A 19,816-nucleotide genomic window follows, 5' to 3' on the forward strand; every position below is an offset into this window, starting at 1 on the left:
TAATAGGTAATAATAAGACAAATGGCTTTTTCCGAGTCTAAAGTTAACTGGTCCTAGAAAAGTAATCTAAGCCCAACACCAGAAATGACCCCCCCGCCCCCCCACTTGTTTGTAATGGAAACAAGCCCCTATAGGGCTTTCTGTGTTATCCTTTTAGTATCATTGTACAATTGTACCAATGTTTGCAAACTGTTGATAAAGTATTCATTCAATCAAAATCAGACGATCTGTCAATAAAATATGAAGAGTGAGATGTTGAGCCTATCAATACACAACGAGAGCGTTCTTCGCGTCTGGCAGTCGCACCAGCTCCAGCACCGGCCAAGGCCGTCAAGAAAAAGGCAGCTCCTCGACCCAAGAAGACAGGTCCCAGCGTTGCTGAGCGCTGCTGCTAAGAAACCTGCCGCGGCTAAAAAGCCAAAGAAGCCCGTGACCGTGACGTCACATACATAGACCTCTAAATACATTGTTTTTTAAAAATATATACAAACATATGTCTCTCAGATCAATTAATACATTTATTAGTTAAACAAACCAACTAAAACAGAGTCATGTCAACAGAAACTAGGGGGATTTGTTGTGATTTGATTTGATTTATTTTATTTTATTAATAATGATCATTTCATTATCCAGTCCACTGTTTTAAGTTGGTCTTTCTAAATGTCTTTATGATTTAAGGTCTCATTAGGTTTTCATTAGGTCACTTCAGCCCCAGGTGATGCATTTGAAATATTCTAGAGCTCAGTGAAAATGAACACCTGGAATAGATAATCCATGTTATTTTATAAGGGAGACAAGAATAGCAGCACCACAAAGTTTAAACAGTAACATATATTGTTATATAAACATGTAATGGTCAGATAACTTTTGTACACAGTCAACGTGGATTCCATTTTCACCATTGTTTTAAAATAGCAGTATAAATAGATAGTAGCTTTTTATAATTAGGGGGTGGGGGGGCTGCAACTTTTTAGGCAACGCCCAGTGCTGCCTGTCTTCCTATACGTCCTCAGAACACATATAATCAGGCATGGCTTCGGTCTAATGAAATATTTCTACCTCAACAGCATTTCCAATATGTAGGGCCGAGGATAAGGAAGCAATCTTATTTTAGATTGCCAGAGGTCACAATATGTTTGGGGGAAAATGGCACACATTGGTTTTAATATTAATGTCACTTATAATGTTGTTATGTATGGAGTTTGAGGAAAAAATGTCGGCCATGGACCAAGACTTTCATTGGAACGTGGTGTGTACTGTGGTAAACAAGCTATGGAAAACACGATGTGCCATGGTGTTAATTCAGGAGTCAATATCTGGAGAGGTGGTCTGGAAACAGATCATAACGGAACTGAAAAGACAAAGAACTTTTGACTCCAGAGAAAAAAAACTGAAGCCATGGCACCTATTGACATTGTGAAAAAAGAAAGGAAAAATAAAAAAATAAATAAAAAAACGAAAAAGAAAAAAGCACTATATTTTTGTAAATATGTATTGATGTATATTGCCTTGTATTTAAATGTTTATTGCCATGTTGTGTGGCCACGCATGCCTTGTAAACCTGTCAAACTACAATAAAGTCAATTAAAAAATAAGGAAGCAATGGTCTTGGTAAATGAGACGCAAAGCGTCTTCGCAAAGTGTTTCGTGATAACATCCAGGGAATCACAAAGGTCGCTATCCGCCGACTTGCTCGCCGTGGCGGTGTGAAGCGGATCCCCAGTCTGGTCTGCGAGGAGACCCGTGGTGTCCTCAAGGTTTTCCTGGAGAACGTGATCCGTGACGCCGTCACTTACACCGAGCACGCCAAGAGAAAGACCGTGACCGCCATGGATGTTGTCTATGCTCTGAAGAGACAGGGACGCACTCTGTACGGCTTCAGCGGGTAAATGAAGGACTGACTCTTACCGGCAACTTAAAGGCTCTGTTAAGAGCCACCCACATTTTCTTTACAGAGTTTATTCCATTATTGTGAGCAACATTATAAGGTTATACTTATTTGGGCAGGTAGGTTGCCTCGTATAAATGATTCATGGTCAGTGAACGGGTCAAACTCCTAACATGTAGGCTACAACCTCGTACTCGAACGTGGACTGGTCATAATGTAAATTGGATAAAATGCCATACAAGCATATTGTAGAGGTCCGCTCATAATTCCGACATAACATTATTACGACCGTAATTGGGTGAGTTGGAATATAGACGCTTAAAAACACCCAAGATAACCTGTCTGTCTTCATTTATATGTATGCTATTCAAAGAGTCGCCAGTGGGGGACGGGGTTGGATCATAGACTGTATAAGGGTTGGATGAGATCAAAGAAAAGTACACTGCATGCAGTGACCATGGTAACTTATTATTTTATAACAGATTATTTTAACAAGACAGTCTAAACTGAGGGTGTACAACTCTCTGCACAATGCACATTGAACTTCTTCAGCAAGCAATACGATAGATTCCAGGAAGATAAGTAATATGACACGAATTTAATTGTTATAAGAAGCTTTATAAAATCTTGTCAAGATTAAGTTAAGGAGTTAAGATAGGGAAACCAATGTCCACTGGTCCAGCATTTTCTATATTGTCTAGTGTAGGGAGTGACTTTATTTGACCGTTATAGGCCTACTTATTTTTTTGAACGCAGATGAAATTCACATTCACTTGCCAGCACCATGTCATGCTCCCTGATTCAGTTTGGAATAAGTTCCCATTGTGGGAGTCTAACCCAGGCCGCCTGGGGGAAAACTAGGAATCCTAACCGCTAGACCATACGGGAATGTGTAAAACTATCTACTTAATTTATATCTGATAGAAGAAGTATCTCGGATAGTCTGCAGTTAGTGGATTGACTAGATTATACTGTATACATTATGTATCGATAATAAAGTGTTACAACTGGATTGAAATTGGAGCAGAGACAGCCAGTGTAAGACACCTCCCTCCCTCTGTGGGTCACATAAGCAGTGGCACCAATCATGTGCTGGGAGTAGCACACTTCATTTGCATTGGCCTGGTATAACTACTGGTGCAACGCGCATATAATCACTTCTTCACTACATCCCAAGATTCAAGGATAGACGCATGCCTGAACCCCTTCAAGCCAGTGCCGAAGAAGGGCTCCAAGAAAGTTGTCACTAAGATCTCCACCAAGGGTGGTAAGAAGCGCAGAAAGTCTTTGAAGGAGAGCTACGCCATTTACATTTACTAGGTGATGAAGCAGGTCCACCCTGACACCGGTGTCTCCTCCAACGCCATGGGCATCATGAACTCCTTTGTCAACGACATCTTTGAGCACATCGCCGGTGAAGCCTCCAAACTGGCTAGAGGGCACGAACATTGTGACCAAGTACACCAGCGCCAAGTAAAATACATAGTCCGCTCTTAATACAACGTTCCTTTTAAGGACCATGCATCTTATCAAAATAGAATATATCCATATAGATTTCAGTTTGCACTACTTTGGATATTTATCAGAAATGCAGTGGATGCTTGACCAATGGTGGAGGCTCAATGGCTACTTCTGCCCTTATTTACTGCTATGCCACCCCTGCCCGATTTGTTTAAACTGATTACAAAGGCGGTTCTTGTATTTCTTGCCTTTAAAACATGTATTTTCCATCGTAATGGTAAGATAATACCTAAAAATGATCAATGTTAAGAGAGCCTAGATAAACAGTGCACTACACAATTATGGGAAAATGAAGATAAATGGTAGTATACTGTTAAATAGCATACAGTAGGCTTCTTGTAATTTGAGTAGCCTACTTTACCCCCCATGAGGGTTCTGTTTTTGCATATTTTATTGTCCCATTGATTGTCTTGATTTTGACTGGAGTCGTTTCGGCTGATTGTCCTTTATTCAAAATAGACCTTGATGTAACCAGGCTTGACTTAAAAACAATGTAGTGGACAGCAAGAGTATTTTTATCTAGTGGGAAAAACGTATTTTCGATAAAACATGGAGGATGACGTTATGCATGGCTGGAATCGCTATAATGATAGCTTGAATGTATAGGCCTATAGCGCCTTTCATGAACCCTATGATGCTTACATTAAAAAAATGAACCAAGCAACTATATTTGCCATAAGATTGCAGAATAGACCATACATTATTTACAACTTTAAAGAGTACACAGTGCAACACAAAAGCACCTAAAATAATTACAATCCGTGTTCCATGTAAACTCTAAATAAACTTAGCATTTAAAAGCATCGGTTATGATGTTTAGATCTGTCCAGGCAATGGGTGATGGTGAGCACTTTAACTATAGTAGTGTAATAAACCTTGTCTCAGGTGAGAAATGTAAAGAGCCCGCCCACAGAATATTTCTACTGTAAGCATTAATAACGTACGGAGGCAGAACTTCCAATGTCAATTTAAACAGGATTCTTTATTTATTTAACTAGATACTAAAGCAGCAGACACTAATAAAACGATTAGGTAACCAGGCGGCAGGCCAGTCACATATACAATTCATTGGCAAATCGCATAATACAATTCATTAAATAATCAAATATAAACTATAATTAAAACAGCTCGAGCATGAACACCTAGAATATAATCAAACACATTAACTAGAAACTCTAAAACTACTACTTAACTCTCCAAGGATAGGCGACCCCCAACGGGTCTGGACTTTGGCGCTGGGTCAGCAGACTTTGATTGACAGTTTGTGTGATTTGCGTCTGCTCGTCCAACGCCGTGAGCAGCCTCCATTGGCTTTAGGAGACCACTCGCACAACTGGAGAGCGGGATGATGAAGCACTCCTATTTCGTCCCCACTATACTAATATCTCGCCCTGCCTAACACAGCAACCTGTCCCTTGCCCTCCTATCTATCTTCACTGCCGGCAGCCCTAACCGGCATGCGAGCAGCAACCACCCCCCGCAGCGGTGTAAGACCGAAGCTACGCTGGCTTCGTCTTTAAACTTGAATGAGCTCCGCTATCCAGACACGACTAGTCTCTTCTGAGTTCACACTTTTATAGTGTCCCGCCGTCACCCTCAACACAATCATGTCCAGCCGTGATTGATCGGCGTCTGTCACTCACAATCAGGTGCGTGCCATCAGCCTGTGATTGACACGCGTCATTGTCCACGTCACTCAGTGCAGGTTCACTACAATAGCTTGAATTTATATAGCGCCTTTCATGAACCCTATGATGCTTACACTAAAAAAATGAACCAAGCAACTATATTTGCCATAAGATTGCAGAATAGACCATACATTATTTACAACTTTAAAGAGTACACAGTGCAACAAAAAAGCACCTAAAAGGATTACAATCCGTGTTCCATGTAAACTCTAAATAAACTTAGCATTTAAAAGCATCGGTTATGATGTTTAGATCTGTCCAGGCAATGGGTGATGGTGAGCACTTTAACTATATTAGGCTAATTTATTAATGAGTAGGCCTATGTAGTATATAACTACATTGTGTAGTCTTACACACACACGGTGCGAGTGATCCGACCTCAGAAGAATGATATGCATGAGGCTGCACTGGAAACGTTATAATTGTAAGACGTATGACAAATAATAAAATTCAGTTATTAACTGCTGTTGCAGAAAATTAGCGTGGACAGGAGAAAACGGTACATGAGGAGAAACTCTTAATATAGAAAGTGGGTGGCTCTTAAAAGAGCCTTTGTGGGGTTTGTTTTGACGAATGAGATTTATTTCTTGGTAGTTTTCTCGGTCTTCTTGGGGAGCAGAACAGCCTGGGTGTTGGGCAGCACACCGCCCTGAGCGATGGTCACTCCACCCAGCAGTCTGTTGAGCTCCTCGTCGTTGCGGACGGCCAGCTGGAGGTGGCGGGGGATGATGCGAGACTTCTTGTTGTCACGAGCAGCGTTTCCAGCCAGCTCCAGGATCTCAGCGGTGAGCGGTCAGATACAGAACAGCTGCCAGATAGACCGGGGCGCCGGCACCGACACGCTGGGCATAGTTGCCTTTTACGCAGCAGCCTGGTGGACTGGACACGACCCACGGTGAACTGGAGCCCGGCACGAGATGAGCGGGTCTTTTAGCCTTAGCCCTGGACTTTCCACCGGTCTTCCCTCTTCCTGACACAATTCGGTCTTATTCCTGGAGTCAACTGTAACAATAACAAATGTGCTGTAGTCCTCCCAGTGAAGGAGGATCCTGACCAGAGAACCACGGTGTCTCAGAGCCGAGAAAGAAAGGCTAGCCTCCCTGGATTAACCTCGCGTCACCAGGCTTTAAGGATTTATTTATTTAATTTAAAAAAAAAGGGGGAAATATTACCAGGGGTAATATTGGGCCCGACAAGCTGAATGCTTCTCCCTTATGGACAATTATTACGATAGATACTATGATTATTATTATGATTAGTATGAATAGTTTTATAAATAAACCAAATTAATTAATTGTATGTACATATACGCGCGCGCGCGCGTGTGTGTGTGTGTGTGTGTGTGTGTGTGTGTGTGTGTGTGTGTGTGTGTGTGTGTGTGTGTGTGTGTGTGTGTGTGTGTGTGTGTTTTTGGTATTATTTGTATACTTGTCCAAAGGATCTGAAAATAAAACTGAACTGAACATAGACCCCTCCTGCTCTCTGAGTGGACTGCCTTCACGCTTCAGTCTGATAATCAGGCTAATAAAATGCAGAAGTTTGCCCCTGCTGTCATTATGGCCTGATTTGGCCTCACTACTTGTTGTACGCTAGCTATCCATATGGTTTAGTTAGTGTATTAAGCTTTAAAGTACTGTCTATATTGAATAGTACAGTATAATATTGACCTAGGTATAACATTTGTATTATCCTATTACTGTAGTATAAAACTACTCTACGTTTTTCTCTTCATCTTTTCTTTACTTATTATACTTATTATCAATGCTGCTACATTGTCTGAAGGAAGCAGAACAAAAATAGGTTTTACTTTACTATATTGTTACATCTTGTGCACAGGTACATTAAAGTACAACCTTGAACCTTGATGCAGGCATTAATTTTATTCAGCAGGGAAAGCATGGGTGTGTCTCCAGTGAACAGCTATCAGTCAGTGACACAAAGAATGTAAATACATAGTAGTAGTGTGTTCTGTTAATCAAACTACCATCATAATCCACCACATAATGCAAACCAGAGGAAGACCACATGTTGCAGAGATACTGCATGTGTATATGCTTATCATACCACTTTCACATCCTGTTTGTTTTATTCATTTAATTATGAATGTTTTCCACATTAAAATACTGCATTAAAGCCCCAGAAACAAGTGAAGAGAAGACAGAGAAAACAGTTGGTCATGCCAAAGGCAATGGAGTTTATTTACAGCATCATGTCTAGTTTGTACAACACCATTGACAGTCTGTAAGTGAACAAAAAATGTCAGTGATCTATTAAACCACATGAAGCCTAGCGTCCTTATTCTGGGATGAACATTCGGCAAAAATAGCAGATATACAAGCTCACAATGCATCACAACGTTGTGAGCTTGTCGATTGGCAAATTTCGGCGAAGATATTTGGTGTATAGTGAAAAATGGAGCAGACCAAGTATAGAGTCCAAGGGGATCCCGAACAACTAAGTATATAGGGTTTAAGTTATTGATGTAGGATTGGTGACAGACTATATCATTATCTGCATCTAAAGACAAGTATTTTCCTCTCTGCATGTGAGAATGAATCAATAACATAACTTTAAGCCTAGATTTTCATTGACTTTTAGAACATTTAAGGGATCGATTATAAGGAAATACTTTGGCTATGACATCTTTTTAAGTGTGCTATATATTTCCAGGTCACACGTATATAATAATAATGTCTAGGATACAGATTATCCCTTTTTATTTTCTTATCATAAAACATTATAAAAGACAGCTTTTTTCTTCATTAAGTTTAATGCGTGGCACATAAATACAAATATTAACTAGATTCTGTACAACATTTACAATGTAAGAAAACACAAATGATGGGATGAGTCCAATAGCAAATGTTTAGATATCAAAAAAGCTCACTCACAATGGCCACTGCAGACAATCAGAGCTCGACTAGTGAAAAAATATCATTTGTGATACCTCTGATACAAAGGCACAAAAACAAGATAACTGTGAATGAACACGCAAAGAAAAACAGTACCAAAAAAGAAAGAAAGTAGATGTACAATATTTGTGCAACCAAGCAAAACTAGTTTTGTGTTTTTGACAATACAATACATTTCTATTCACACGGCTCAATATTTGATAGCCCATGGCGACCTTTTTGGTGTAACACACCTTATGTCTGGCTAGCTAATCTATGCGTGATCAACTACAGTGTACGTGTGTGTGTGTGTGTGTGTGTGTGTGTGTGTGTGTGTGTGTGTGTGTGTGTGTGTGTGTGTGTGTGTGTGTGTGTGTGTGTGTGTACACGTGCACGTTCATGTCAGTGGATGATTTCTGAGTGAGCAAATCTTAAGGATGAAGCAAAATCCATTTCCATTCATAACAATACAGAAGAAAATACCTAATGCCTAAGTTACATTTGGGGCCAGTGACGTGAAACATGACGTGATTTTCCCTGTGACATTTCAAATCAATATATTGTTCATGAATATCTGTGCACTTCTACATAACTCTAAGCAATGCAAGTAAACATTTCACCTGCACATTTCTATACTTGGAATCATTATTTGAGAAACTTCCATTGTTCAGTTCTGTACAAATCACTGAATTATTCTCTTCATCTTGTGAAATGCGGTAAAAGTGGTAAAAGATCATTCCTCTCTAGAATTAACTGCAATGAAGATTGTTATCTAACAACTTTCAAAGTTGAACGTTGAATATGTCTCACAAGTGCCTATAGCTTTTTCTTTGCATTTCGCATAGTGACACATAAACGATTTAACTGACAAAGAGCAACCATTAGTCTCTGCTCAATGAGGAGTAGGGTTAGTGTTAGTAATGTCCTTCAGTAATGCTATATGCCCTTCATAGTGCACCTCAAAAGCTAAATGAAATGGTTCCTATAGGAGAAAGAGACGTGGAACTCACTGCCAGTTACGAGAAATGGTGGCAGCGCATCAAAACCTGTTGACGGGTCTTTCAGAGCTCGGTTCTATTTTAAACGATGTGAACAGGCGGACTCATGTGATGATTGCGTCAATGACACTTTCAGTGCGTCAGGTCCTACAGTATAGGGGCACCTTGAATCTTATGCACCCATTTTTCTTCAAAGAAACTTCATCACACGCTGTGATCAGTGAGGAACAGTTGATTTGCATTGTCTTGATAAAACTAATGAACATACTCTGAACGTGTGCTCTAGCTAGCAGGTCCAACAAACAATCACAGGGAAAAGATAATAGGATTACTTTATGTAAGAAAAATAAACATGTTCCTCTTTACACATTGCATTTCCACCCACCACTTTTCCACAGTTATTTCTTTGTTCCCCTAATTCATAAGTAAAATAAATCAAGCCCTACAGAGACGCTTTTCTTTGAATCTACCATTCACCTTGACTTGTGCTTCAACGAACAGACTTGATTTAAGGCTAATACTGTATACTATCAATACTAACAAAGTAAAATAGCCTTTAGTACAAGCTGGTGACTTAGTGCGCATTAACTCCTTGTTCACTCCTTATTCAACCATTTCTAAATAGACACCTGCTTCCCTATAAACTTCCTTCCTTATGGAACGCCATATTCACCCGTTTCTAAATAGACACCTGCTTCCCTATAAACGTCCGTCCTTATGGAACACATGTGTGACATGTTGCGAGCCTTGCTATTTAGTTTTGAAAATCTGTCAAAACGTTTAGGCATTTTAAAAAAATGTACATTGATTGACATGCCCAAAATAGATAGGGACGCAAGGTTGCAAGTTATTAAAGGTTTGACTGAGGTCAAACCTGGCTGTAAGCAGCAATACTTTGACACATATTTAAAGGTTTGACCGATACTTCCGCGTTTGACAGGTGCTTGCCAAATGTTTACGTTTGACCAGCTCAATGGCGGAATGCCATCTCATGTCTTTTTGAAAGCAATGAGAAGCCGCCGGGTATGAGAGGTGTTAACGGAAGAAGAAAGCCAGTTGAGTACAAGCTCCTTTAGCTTACTTGGTGAAGTCAATGGTACACCATGATCCTAATACGTAAAGATCCGCCTTTAGCTGAAGGCAAGGAATGCAACGAGGGGAAATCACTTTGGGCTACCGAAGCACATAATTGGTCCCAGTTCCACGCCATCATTTAACACATGTAAAGACATTGAACAAAGAATATGTCAGGATGTTTTAAGTCGCACCCACTTCGAATCAATCAGATGCTTCAGGTGCAGACCCCCTGTCATCCAGTGACAGTAGAGTTGTTAGTGTTAGCTGTGGACAGCAGTCAAATTTGCTGAGGTAGTGTAATAACAGTAAATAAGTGTACATCAAGATTCCTGTTTCCTATCTATTCTTTCCTGTCATTCTCTGTCGCTCCATTTGTGTTTCTGTCATAAATCACTGGTGGATACGGTAAAGTATAGTAGAGTAGTGTAGAATACAGTAGAGCAGAGTACAATAATGAGTAAAGTAGGGTAGAGTAGAATAGAGTGTGTGTTTGTGCACCAACATGTATCTATACTTGTGAGGAAGAGGTCACGTCTCTGTATACAACAAGTCAGGACCTTTTAGGGAAGTGTGGACAATTAGCTCGTCTTCACTTTGAAACGTCTGTATTCGGTCCATGGGTTCATGGTGAGGCTGTGCACATGGAAACAATAAGGTATGGTAATGCGCGCGTCTGTGTGTCTGTGTGTGTGTGTGTAAGGATAATTCCAGGTCGTTCATGAAAGTCCTTGCGGTCTTGTTTCCAATGACAACCTGCGAGCAATTAGGGGTTAAGAGTCTTGCTCAGGGACAAATTTCATTTCATCGACACATATGCTGACCTAGTCTGGAATCGAACCTGGGGCAACCAGGGCCTCTGGCTCCCTAGGCGGGCTCACTAAACATTCAGCTATGGCCGCCCCCTGTGTGTGTGTGTGTGTGTGTGTGTGTGTGTGTGTGTGTGTGTGTGTGTGTGTGTGTGTGTGTGTGTGTGTGTGTGTGTGTGTGTGTGTGTGTGTGTGTGTGTGTGTGTGTGTGTGTGTGTGTGTGTGTGTCTGTCTGTCTGTCTGTCTGTCTGTCTGTCTGTCTGTCTGTCTGTCTGTCTGTCTGTCTGTCTGTCTGTCTGTCTGTCTGTCTGTCTGTCTGTCTGTCTGTCTGTCTGTCTGTCTGTCTGTCTGTCTGTCTGTCTGTCTGTCTGTCTGTCTGTCTGTGTGTGTGTGTGTGTGTGTGTGTGTGTGTGTGTGTGTGTGTGTGTGTGTGTGTGTGTGTGTGTGTGCGTGTGCGTGTGTGGTCTTCATTGTTTGATCTCCAGGATGGACGGGTTATGGTCGAGAATGGCCAGGATGATCTTGTCCATGTACTGCCTTAGACGGTAGTTAATCTCCTCTTGCTCCTTGAGGGCGTCCACCAACTGGAAGAGCACGTGAAAGAGAGGAAGAGGAAGGCAAATGGAGGAAGAGAGAGAGAGAGAGAGAGAGAGAGAGTGGAAAGGCAATACAAGAGAAGGAAATGAGATTTAACATTTCCAACTACAAATTAGCCATTTAACAGACTTACAAAGTAAGGCTGCGCACTATATCGAAAATTAGGGATGTCCGATTTTATCGGCCTCCCGATATTATCGGCCGATATTAGCATAAAAATTGATATCGGGAAAATATCGGTATCGGTTTTTGAAAAAAAAAAAATTTTTTTTTTTTTTTTTTTTTTTTTTTGCTTTATAAATAAGTTACAGGAGTTTTTACTGTATATGGTGTGTGTGATATGAAATTTGAGCTTACCCTAATCACAATAATCCCCGCATATATCGGTATCGGTTGATATCGGTATCGGTAATTAAGAGTTGGACAATATCGGTATATCGGTTATCGGTAAAAAAGCCAATATCGGACAACCCTATCGAAAATGTACCATCATCGCAATATCAACATGCACAATATAGGCTAAATAGCAAAATACAATACATTGTGCCATGTATTCACACTCTGCATATCAATACATTTAGTCACTCACTGCTACTTGTCTTCAGGTTTTTATTCATTTCACCAAGCCAGGTATAAAGATATTGATACAGTGAGAAACTGTATTGCAAAGTATATATTCATTGTCAATAGCAGGTGCAAAGTTTTCAGTAAAAACATATTGTTGGAAAGTGGAGTCAAATGGTCATCGCAATATTCAATGTTTTCGCATATCACATGTTTTCCTAATAGGGTGCAGCTCTATTACAAAGTACAAGAGAGCAGTGATTTGCACGGACCCTAGTGGACAACCAACAAGGTAATTGGTGGAGTAAATGGAAAACCTGACTCCACCCCCCTTTGGTGGAGTTAGCTGGTTTAACAGAGTGTTTGAGGATCCAATGGAGTTGGCTGGTTTTGTCAGAAGTGTTTTTTTAATACTTTTCATTCGTTCAATATTTTTTATAACCAACACACAGACGTTGGTTGGGGGGAACCTTGAAATGAAAAAAAGTTTGAGAAACAGTGGACTCACCTCGTCTCTGGAGGCGTTGTCGATCTCTGCGGCCAGAGACTGAGCCTTGGTGTGACAGGCAAACAGGTTCTTGGCCTCGTAGAGGCTCAGACTGAGGATCTGACCGTTGAGGTCGTCGTTCTGGTCACGCAACTTGAAGTTCTCCTGGAGGTGACAGTCAGATGATGTGTTATTATCTTCTGTGATTCACTCATTCTTTATGGAACGTGTACAGTATATATATATATATATATATATATATATATATATATATATATATATATATATATATATATATATATATATATATATATATATATATATATATATATATATATATATATATATATATATATATATATATATATTGGTTGCATTTGGTGTAAAAAAGCTGTATGATGTTAGAATCTGTGTGTATACTTAGATTATGTGTACTGGTATAATCTATACTGGTAGGATATCCTCTCTGTCGGGTGTGATAGTTAGGGTTAGGCATAGTTTTTGTCAAGTTAAAAGGTTAGGGTTCAGGCACCACCTGGGGGACACGCCAAAGAAAGAGGGAGTCCCTTCAAAACGCACCGCGTTTCGGGCTTTTATATCTGCTACTTTTGATCCTTTTGTGTGACACTGTAGTACGATCAAGTGGGGCATTCATTTACGAAAAAATGTGAGATAAGAGATTGAGGTGTAATTTGTAAGGCTGTTGTTCTGTTACTTGTGGGAAACAACTCTGTCTCATCCCCCTCCATCTAATTACAATTTAGCAGACCTGCAACATGCAAGAGTGCACCCTAGTAGTCAATAAACAGGGTAATTGGTGGAGGAAATAGAATGCAAAGAAAACAATTAGGTGCTACAAAGTAACTAGAATAGCAGGGCAGACATCACACCTACAGTAACATCTCATGTTTAAATAAAATACATGGTACATGTAGAACAAAAGGTCTCTGCTCTTTATGTAAAGGGTCAACTTGATTGTGATTTGGCACTATAATAAAATGTAATTGTTGTGTTAAATTGAAAGAAACAAGGAGAGCTAGGAGGTGTGAGTCTGAAGAGGTGAGTTTTCAGACTCCAGGAGAGAAGATAAGGAGTGAATCAATCCTGACTCCCCGTATTCTGCCATAATAAACTGTATTTGTTGTGTATATAACACCATTCATACAACAAATGCAATCCAAAGTGCTTGAAATTAAATCTAAATAAAATCTTGACACAAAAACAAATACAACAGAAAATAAATAAATGAACAAACAAACAAATAAATGCATACAAGGTGTTAAAAGAAAGCAGTGCTAAACAGTATGCGTGATTGACCGTTTGGGGGGGGGGGGCCCAGGGGGGGGTTCTTGACTTGAAAAAGTTTGAGAACCACTGTTGTAAATGACCTGTGGGTCCGCTCTGACCTGTTTGAGTCTCTTGACCTCGTGCTCCAGTTCGATCTCTCTGGTCTTGGTGCTTATGCCCTGACCCGGGTGCTCCGTCTCCAGCTTGAACATCTGGAGGTGATTGAGCTCACGACGCAGGTCATCAATCAGCTGCACGTACAGTACACACACACACACACACACACACACACACACACACACACACACACACACACACACACACACACACACACACACACACACACACGCACACGCACACGCACAGCCAGTTCAGAGGTCAACTTCAGTATATGCCATAATGCATTATACAATGTACACACATATAAATGGCGCTCATACCCAAATCCTAGACTGTACAACCATACTAATGTGAACGTCCTATCAAGTGACTTGTAATATATACTGTAGTCGCTGTCGGGTGGAACCCTCATTAAGTCCAAAATTGTTTAAAAATTGCAAAAGCAGCAGATTTACAATCTGATCAATCGGATTTGTGGATCTGCTACTTTGTGATGCTTTTTGTATGACGCTGTAGTATGATCAAGTAGGGAATTCATTTACGGAGATAAGAGGTTTCTGCCCGACAGCAACGGTATCTTGATGACCGGACATGACAGAGAGTATTTGTGTATAAGTGTGCGTGTGCGTGTGCGTGTGCGTGTGCGTGTGTGTGTGTGTGCGCGCGCGCGCGTAGGTGCGCGTGTGTGTGTGCGTGCGTGTGTGTGTGTGTGCGTGTGTGTGTGCGTTTGTGTGCGTGCGCGTCACCTCCTGCATGGCCTCCTTCTCCTTCTGGAACTGGTGGCGGTTGTGCCACAGCTTGTCCATCATCTTCCTGTACAGGTCCATCTCGTCCTTCAGTCTCAGGCTGGTGTCCTCCAGCTTGTCAGTCATCCTTTGCTTCTCCTGGACGACCAGGGGAGGACACAAAAAAAACATCTCAATGGCCGTTCCCTTCAGCGCATTTTAATTGCCGTATTCACCTCCAACTTGTTTTCACCGAAACGTGTTGTTTGTATGTATGTATGTATGTATGTATGTGTGTGTGTGTGTGTGTGTGTGTGTGTGTGTGTGTGTGTGTGTGTGTGTGTGTGTGTGTGTGTGTGTGTGTGTGTGTGTGTGTGTGTGTGTGTGTGTGTGTGTGTGTGTGTGTGTGTGTGTGTGTGTGTGTGTGTGTGTGTGTGTGTGTGTATGTATGTATGTATGTATGTATGTATGTATGTATGTATGTATGTATGTATGTATGTATGTATGTATGTATGTATGTATGTATGGTGTACAGTATGTATGTGTGTATGTATGTATGTGTGTATGTATGTATGTATGTATGTATGTATGTATGTATGTATGTATGTATGTATGTATGTATGTATGTATGTATGTATGTATGGTGTACAGTATGTATGTGTGTATGTATGTATGTGTGTATGTATGTATGTATGTATGTATGTATGTATGTATGTATGTATGTATGTATGTGTGTACGTATGTATGTGTGTATGTATGTATGTGTGTATGTATGTATGTATGTATGTATGTATGTGTGTATGTATGTATGGTGTACAGTATGTATGTATGTATGTATGTATGTATGTATGTATGTATGTATGTATGTATGTATGTATGTATGTATGTATGTATGTATGTGTGTATGTATGTATGTATGTATGTATGTATGTATGTATGTATGTATGTATGTATGTGTGTATGTATGTATGTATGTATGTATGTATGTATGTATGTATGTATGTGTGTACGTACGTAAGTATGTATGTATGTATGTATGGTGTACAGTATGTATATGTGTATGTATGTATGTATGTATGTATGTATGTATGTATGTATGGTGTACAGTATGTATATGTGTATGTATGTATGTATGTATGTATGTATGTATGTATGTATGGTGTACAGTATGTATATGTGTATGTATGTATGTGTGTATGTATGTATGTATGGGGGTTGTGGATTGACGCGTCACACCATAGCAAACAGCATAGCAACGAGGCGTGATGAGTAGGTTGATTCTCAAGGTGAATAAGAAGTGCCCGTGCCAGCAGGGATAATGCTGCCCTCACACTAGCTACAAAGCTACAAAACATGGTCACTTGCAAAAACAAATTTCACCCACTTCTTCTTTTCCTCCACAAACAGTTTAAAAGAAAGAAAGAAAGAAAGAAAGAAAATGTTGCATGTACATAGATATTCTTTTACTATTTGTCACACAATGAAGCACAGGGCTCATATTTCAGTAATGGATTTTGAATTGGCAATTAGTGCCTACAGCTCCCCGTAACCGCCACTAGAGGTCAGTAAAAGACAGCAACATAGTATAGTTTCTCTACTCTCTTCTCAGCCTGGCTCTGTTGTCTCTGCTCACTCTTTCTGTGGGAGAACACACACACACACACACCACACACCCCCACACCTCCACACCCACCCCCACACGCACACGCACACGCACACGCACACGCACACGCACACGCACACGCACACACACACACACACACACACACACACCCTACCTGGTCCAGTTTCTCTGTCTGGGACTTGAGTCTGCAGACATTCAACTTCATCTCTCCATTCTCGTCCTCCAGCTGCTGTACCCTGATGCATGCATGCATGCATGCACGCGCGCACACGCGCGCACACACACACACACACACACACACACACACACACACACACACACACGCACGCACACACACACGCACACACACACGCACACACACACGCACACACACACGCACACACACACCGACACACACACACAAACACACTTTTTTTAATGTTCATTTGTCTGGAAAATAATTTTGTGTTTAAAAAATCGTGAGACATCGTTTCGTAAACCAGGTATTATTATAAATATATATTATAAATTCCAGGTATTATTATTATTAAACCTAGTATCGTGATTCGAATCGTGTCGTGAGTTGAGTGAATCGTTACATGCCTGTTTAGAAGGCATTTTGTAGAATCGGCCCCAGCTAGGCCTTTAAGTGGTTAGGTGGTTAAAAAGGACAAGAAGAGATTTTAACTCTTCTTGTCCGCGGCACCGAGTGCCACGGTATGAGCTTGTAGATCTGCTATTTTTTTTAAATCTTGTACATATCATATCTTGTACGCAGTGGTGGAAAGTAACTAAGTACATTTACTTAAGTGCTGTACTTAAGTACAGTTTTGAGGTATTTGTACTTTACTTGAGCATTTCCAATTTTCAGTACTTTAACTTCTACTTCACTACATCTCAGAGGCAAATATTGTACTTTTACTCCACTACAATTGTTTGAAAACTTTAGTTACTAGTTACTTTTCAGATATAAATTATCATATTATGAAACACACATTAACCACTTTAGACCTATTTTATACATAGGCTATTTTCAAATATTTTAGTACATTTACCTTTGGTACTTTAAGTACATTTTGATGCCAATACTTTTGTACTTTTACGTTAAAGTAAATTTTGAATTCTGGACTGTTACTTGTAACAGAGTATTTCTATATTGCAGTATTGGTACTTTTACTTAAGTAAAGAATTTGAGTACTTTTTCGACCACTGCTAGTACAGTACGTATCATTTTGGGGGTACATAATGGAGTACATAATGGTGTGAGTAGAGAATAATCTATCTTTAAATGTGTGTAATTCCTACGAGTGTGTCTGTGTGTCTGTCGACCGACCTGTCTATCTGCCTGTCTAGTATGATCAAGTAGGATGTCAATTTACCAAAAAACACAACAAGTTAGAACAAGAAATAAATATGACTTGACAGTCATATTATTAGCAGCTGCATTCTGTATGTGTGTGTGTGTGTGTGTGTGTGTGTGTGTGTGTGTGTGTGTGTGTGTGTGTGTGTGTGTGTGTGTGTGTGTGTGTGTGTGTGTGTGTGTGTGTGTGTGTGTGTGATTGTTTTCATAGACCTGATTACTTGTTTTTCGGATTGCTTGTTTCTCTCGCCAAACCTGGCAACATCAGCATGACAGAATCTGCGACGCTAAACGTTCTAAAGTTTTTTATATAAGTGGTGGCAAAATGTTTTGACACCACACGGGTCTTCCCAACAATAGCTAAGATTGAAGTCAGTGTGAACATTGCCAAATAATAACTTAATAGCCAAACTAGGTCTAATGAAGCACGCTAGCATTTAGGCTAACCCTCCTGCCTGAGGCTGCAGTAAAACTTGCACTGTCTGTGAATGAGGGGAGCGCAGCGGAGCACGGTTACTGCGGGGGACGGGCCGTCTCCCCATTCGTGTCGCCATGAGGGGAGCGCAGCGGAGCACGGTTACTGCGGGGGACGGGCCGTCTCCCCATTCGTGTCGCCATTGGCTTAAAGGAGTGAAGGACAGTCAGGACAGCCAATGACACTTAGGTGTCACTTAGGTGTCGGACTATGTCTCAGCCTGTTTGTAGAGCAGCAGCTTTGCAGCTGCTAATAATGGAGATAAGAGGTTTCTGTCCGACAGCAACGATGTATAGCTAAAGTCTAAAATTAGACAGATGCTTTCCCCGTTTAAATGGGTTAAATGCCCATATAGTAAATTGTGTATGTGTGTGTGTGTGTGTGTGTGTGTGTGTGTGTGTGTGTGTGTGTGCGTGTGTGCGTGTGTGCGTGCGTGCGTGCGTGCGTGTGTGTGCGTGTACCTGTTACTCAGTAGCTCTATCTCCATGTTGCGGTCTCTCTCCATCTTGCTGTAGGTCTCCCTGTGTCTCCTCATCTCCTCCTCCAGACTCTGCTCCGAACGCAGCTCTGCATCCTTCACCTGCTCCTCCAGCTCATGAACCCTGGAGAGCACGCGCGCACATACACACACACACACACACACACACACACACACACACACACACACACACACACACACACACACACACACACACACACACACACACACACACACACACACACACACACACACACACACACACACACACACACACAGTAATCATTTTATTCCAGTGGTTCTCAAACTTTTTTCGTGTCAAGGACCCCCACAAATGTATTATGGACCCTGCCCCCCCCCCCCCCCCCCCCATCTGAAAATGTTTTCTGCCAGGGACCCCCATAAAAGAAGATTTATATTACCAAATAAAATAGTCCAAAATAGCAGATGTACAAGCTCACAGCGCGGCACGAAGTGCCGCGCTGTGAGCTTGTACATCTGCTATTTTTGAAAAGCCAACGTATAAATGGATAACGTGGTTAAAATGATTGTGATGCTGCATTAACAATTCTTTTACTGGGGACCCCCTCATGGACCCCTGGGAGCGGTACAATATAAGAACACAGATATTTACAAGGTGTTGTAGAAAAGTACGGTCAACAAATCTTCAGGACAAACAACCAAACATCCCTCAGGCGTACAAGTACTGTAACAGCGTCTTCGCCATATTCTACCATTGGTAGCCATAAAGGCGGCTACCAATGGTAGAAGAGATTGCACGGAATATTGCTTTTCTTTCGGCAACCCAAGTTGTTAGAAGCCTCTTACAAACAAACAAGTACCTAGCTCTGTGATGGTATGGAGGAGCGGCTGGTATTTAATGACTTTAGTCATTGAAGCTTCCTCTGAGCTAGAGTCAAAGGTGCAGGCCACTTCAAGAATGGATACTGATGTGTAAGCGTGTGTGTGTGTGTGTGTGTGTGTGTGTGTGTGTGTGTGTGTGTGTGTGTGTGTGTGTGTGTGTGTGTGTGTGTGTGTGTGTGTGTGTGTGTGTGTGTGTGTGTGTGTGTGTGTGTGTGTGTATGTGTGTGTGTGTGTGTGTGTGTGTGTGTGTGTGTGTGTGTGTTCCTACCTGTGCACCAGGTGTGTGTTCTCGTGCTTGAGTTTACACTTGAGATCTCCGTTAGCAGCGCTGTCATTCTCCAACTCTGATACTTTCTTCTCAAGGTAACTCACCTGAAGAGAGAGTAG

General features: G+C 41.0%; 1 protein-coding gene across 1 annotated transcript in view; it reads right to left on the reverse strand.

The window, feature by feature from the left end:
* Positions 1-11,336: 11,336 nt before the first annotated feature.
* rab11fip4a (RAB11 family interacting protein 4 (class II) a) overlaps positions 11,337-19,816 on the reverse strand; it is a gene marked incomplete at both ends in the record, with an annotated part of 65,045 nt that continues 56,565 nt past the window's right edge. The window contains 7 exons of the mRNA XM_084072900.1: positions 11,337-11,453; positions 12,539-12,682; positions 13,924-14,055; positions 14,671-14,808; positions 16,428-16,509; positions 18,549-18,689; positions 19,698-19,801. Coding sequence (XP_083929026.1) covers positions 11,337-11,453; positions 12,539-12,682; positions 13,924-14,055; positions 14,671-14,808; positions 16,428-16,509; positions 18,549-18,689; positions 19,698-19,801 — 858 coding nt within the window. The remainder of the gene's footprint in view (positions 11,454-12,538; positions 12,683-13,923; positions 14,056-14,670; positions 14,809-16,427; positions 16,510-18,548; positions 18,690-19,697; positions 19,802-19,816) is intronic.

This window comes from Gymnoscopelus microlampas, assembly GCF_963454915.1.
Source record: "Gymnoscopelus microlampas genome assembly, chromosome: 11".
In the NCBI taxonomy this organism is placed as follows: domain Eukaryota; kingdom Metazoa; phylum Chordata; class Actinopteri; order Myctophiformes; family Myctophidae; genus Gymnoscopelus; species Gymnoscopelus microlampas.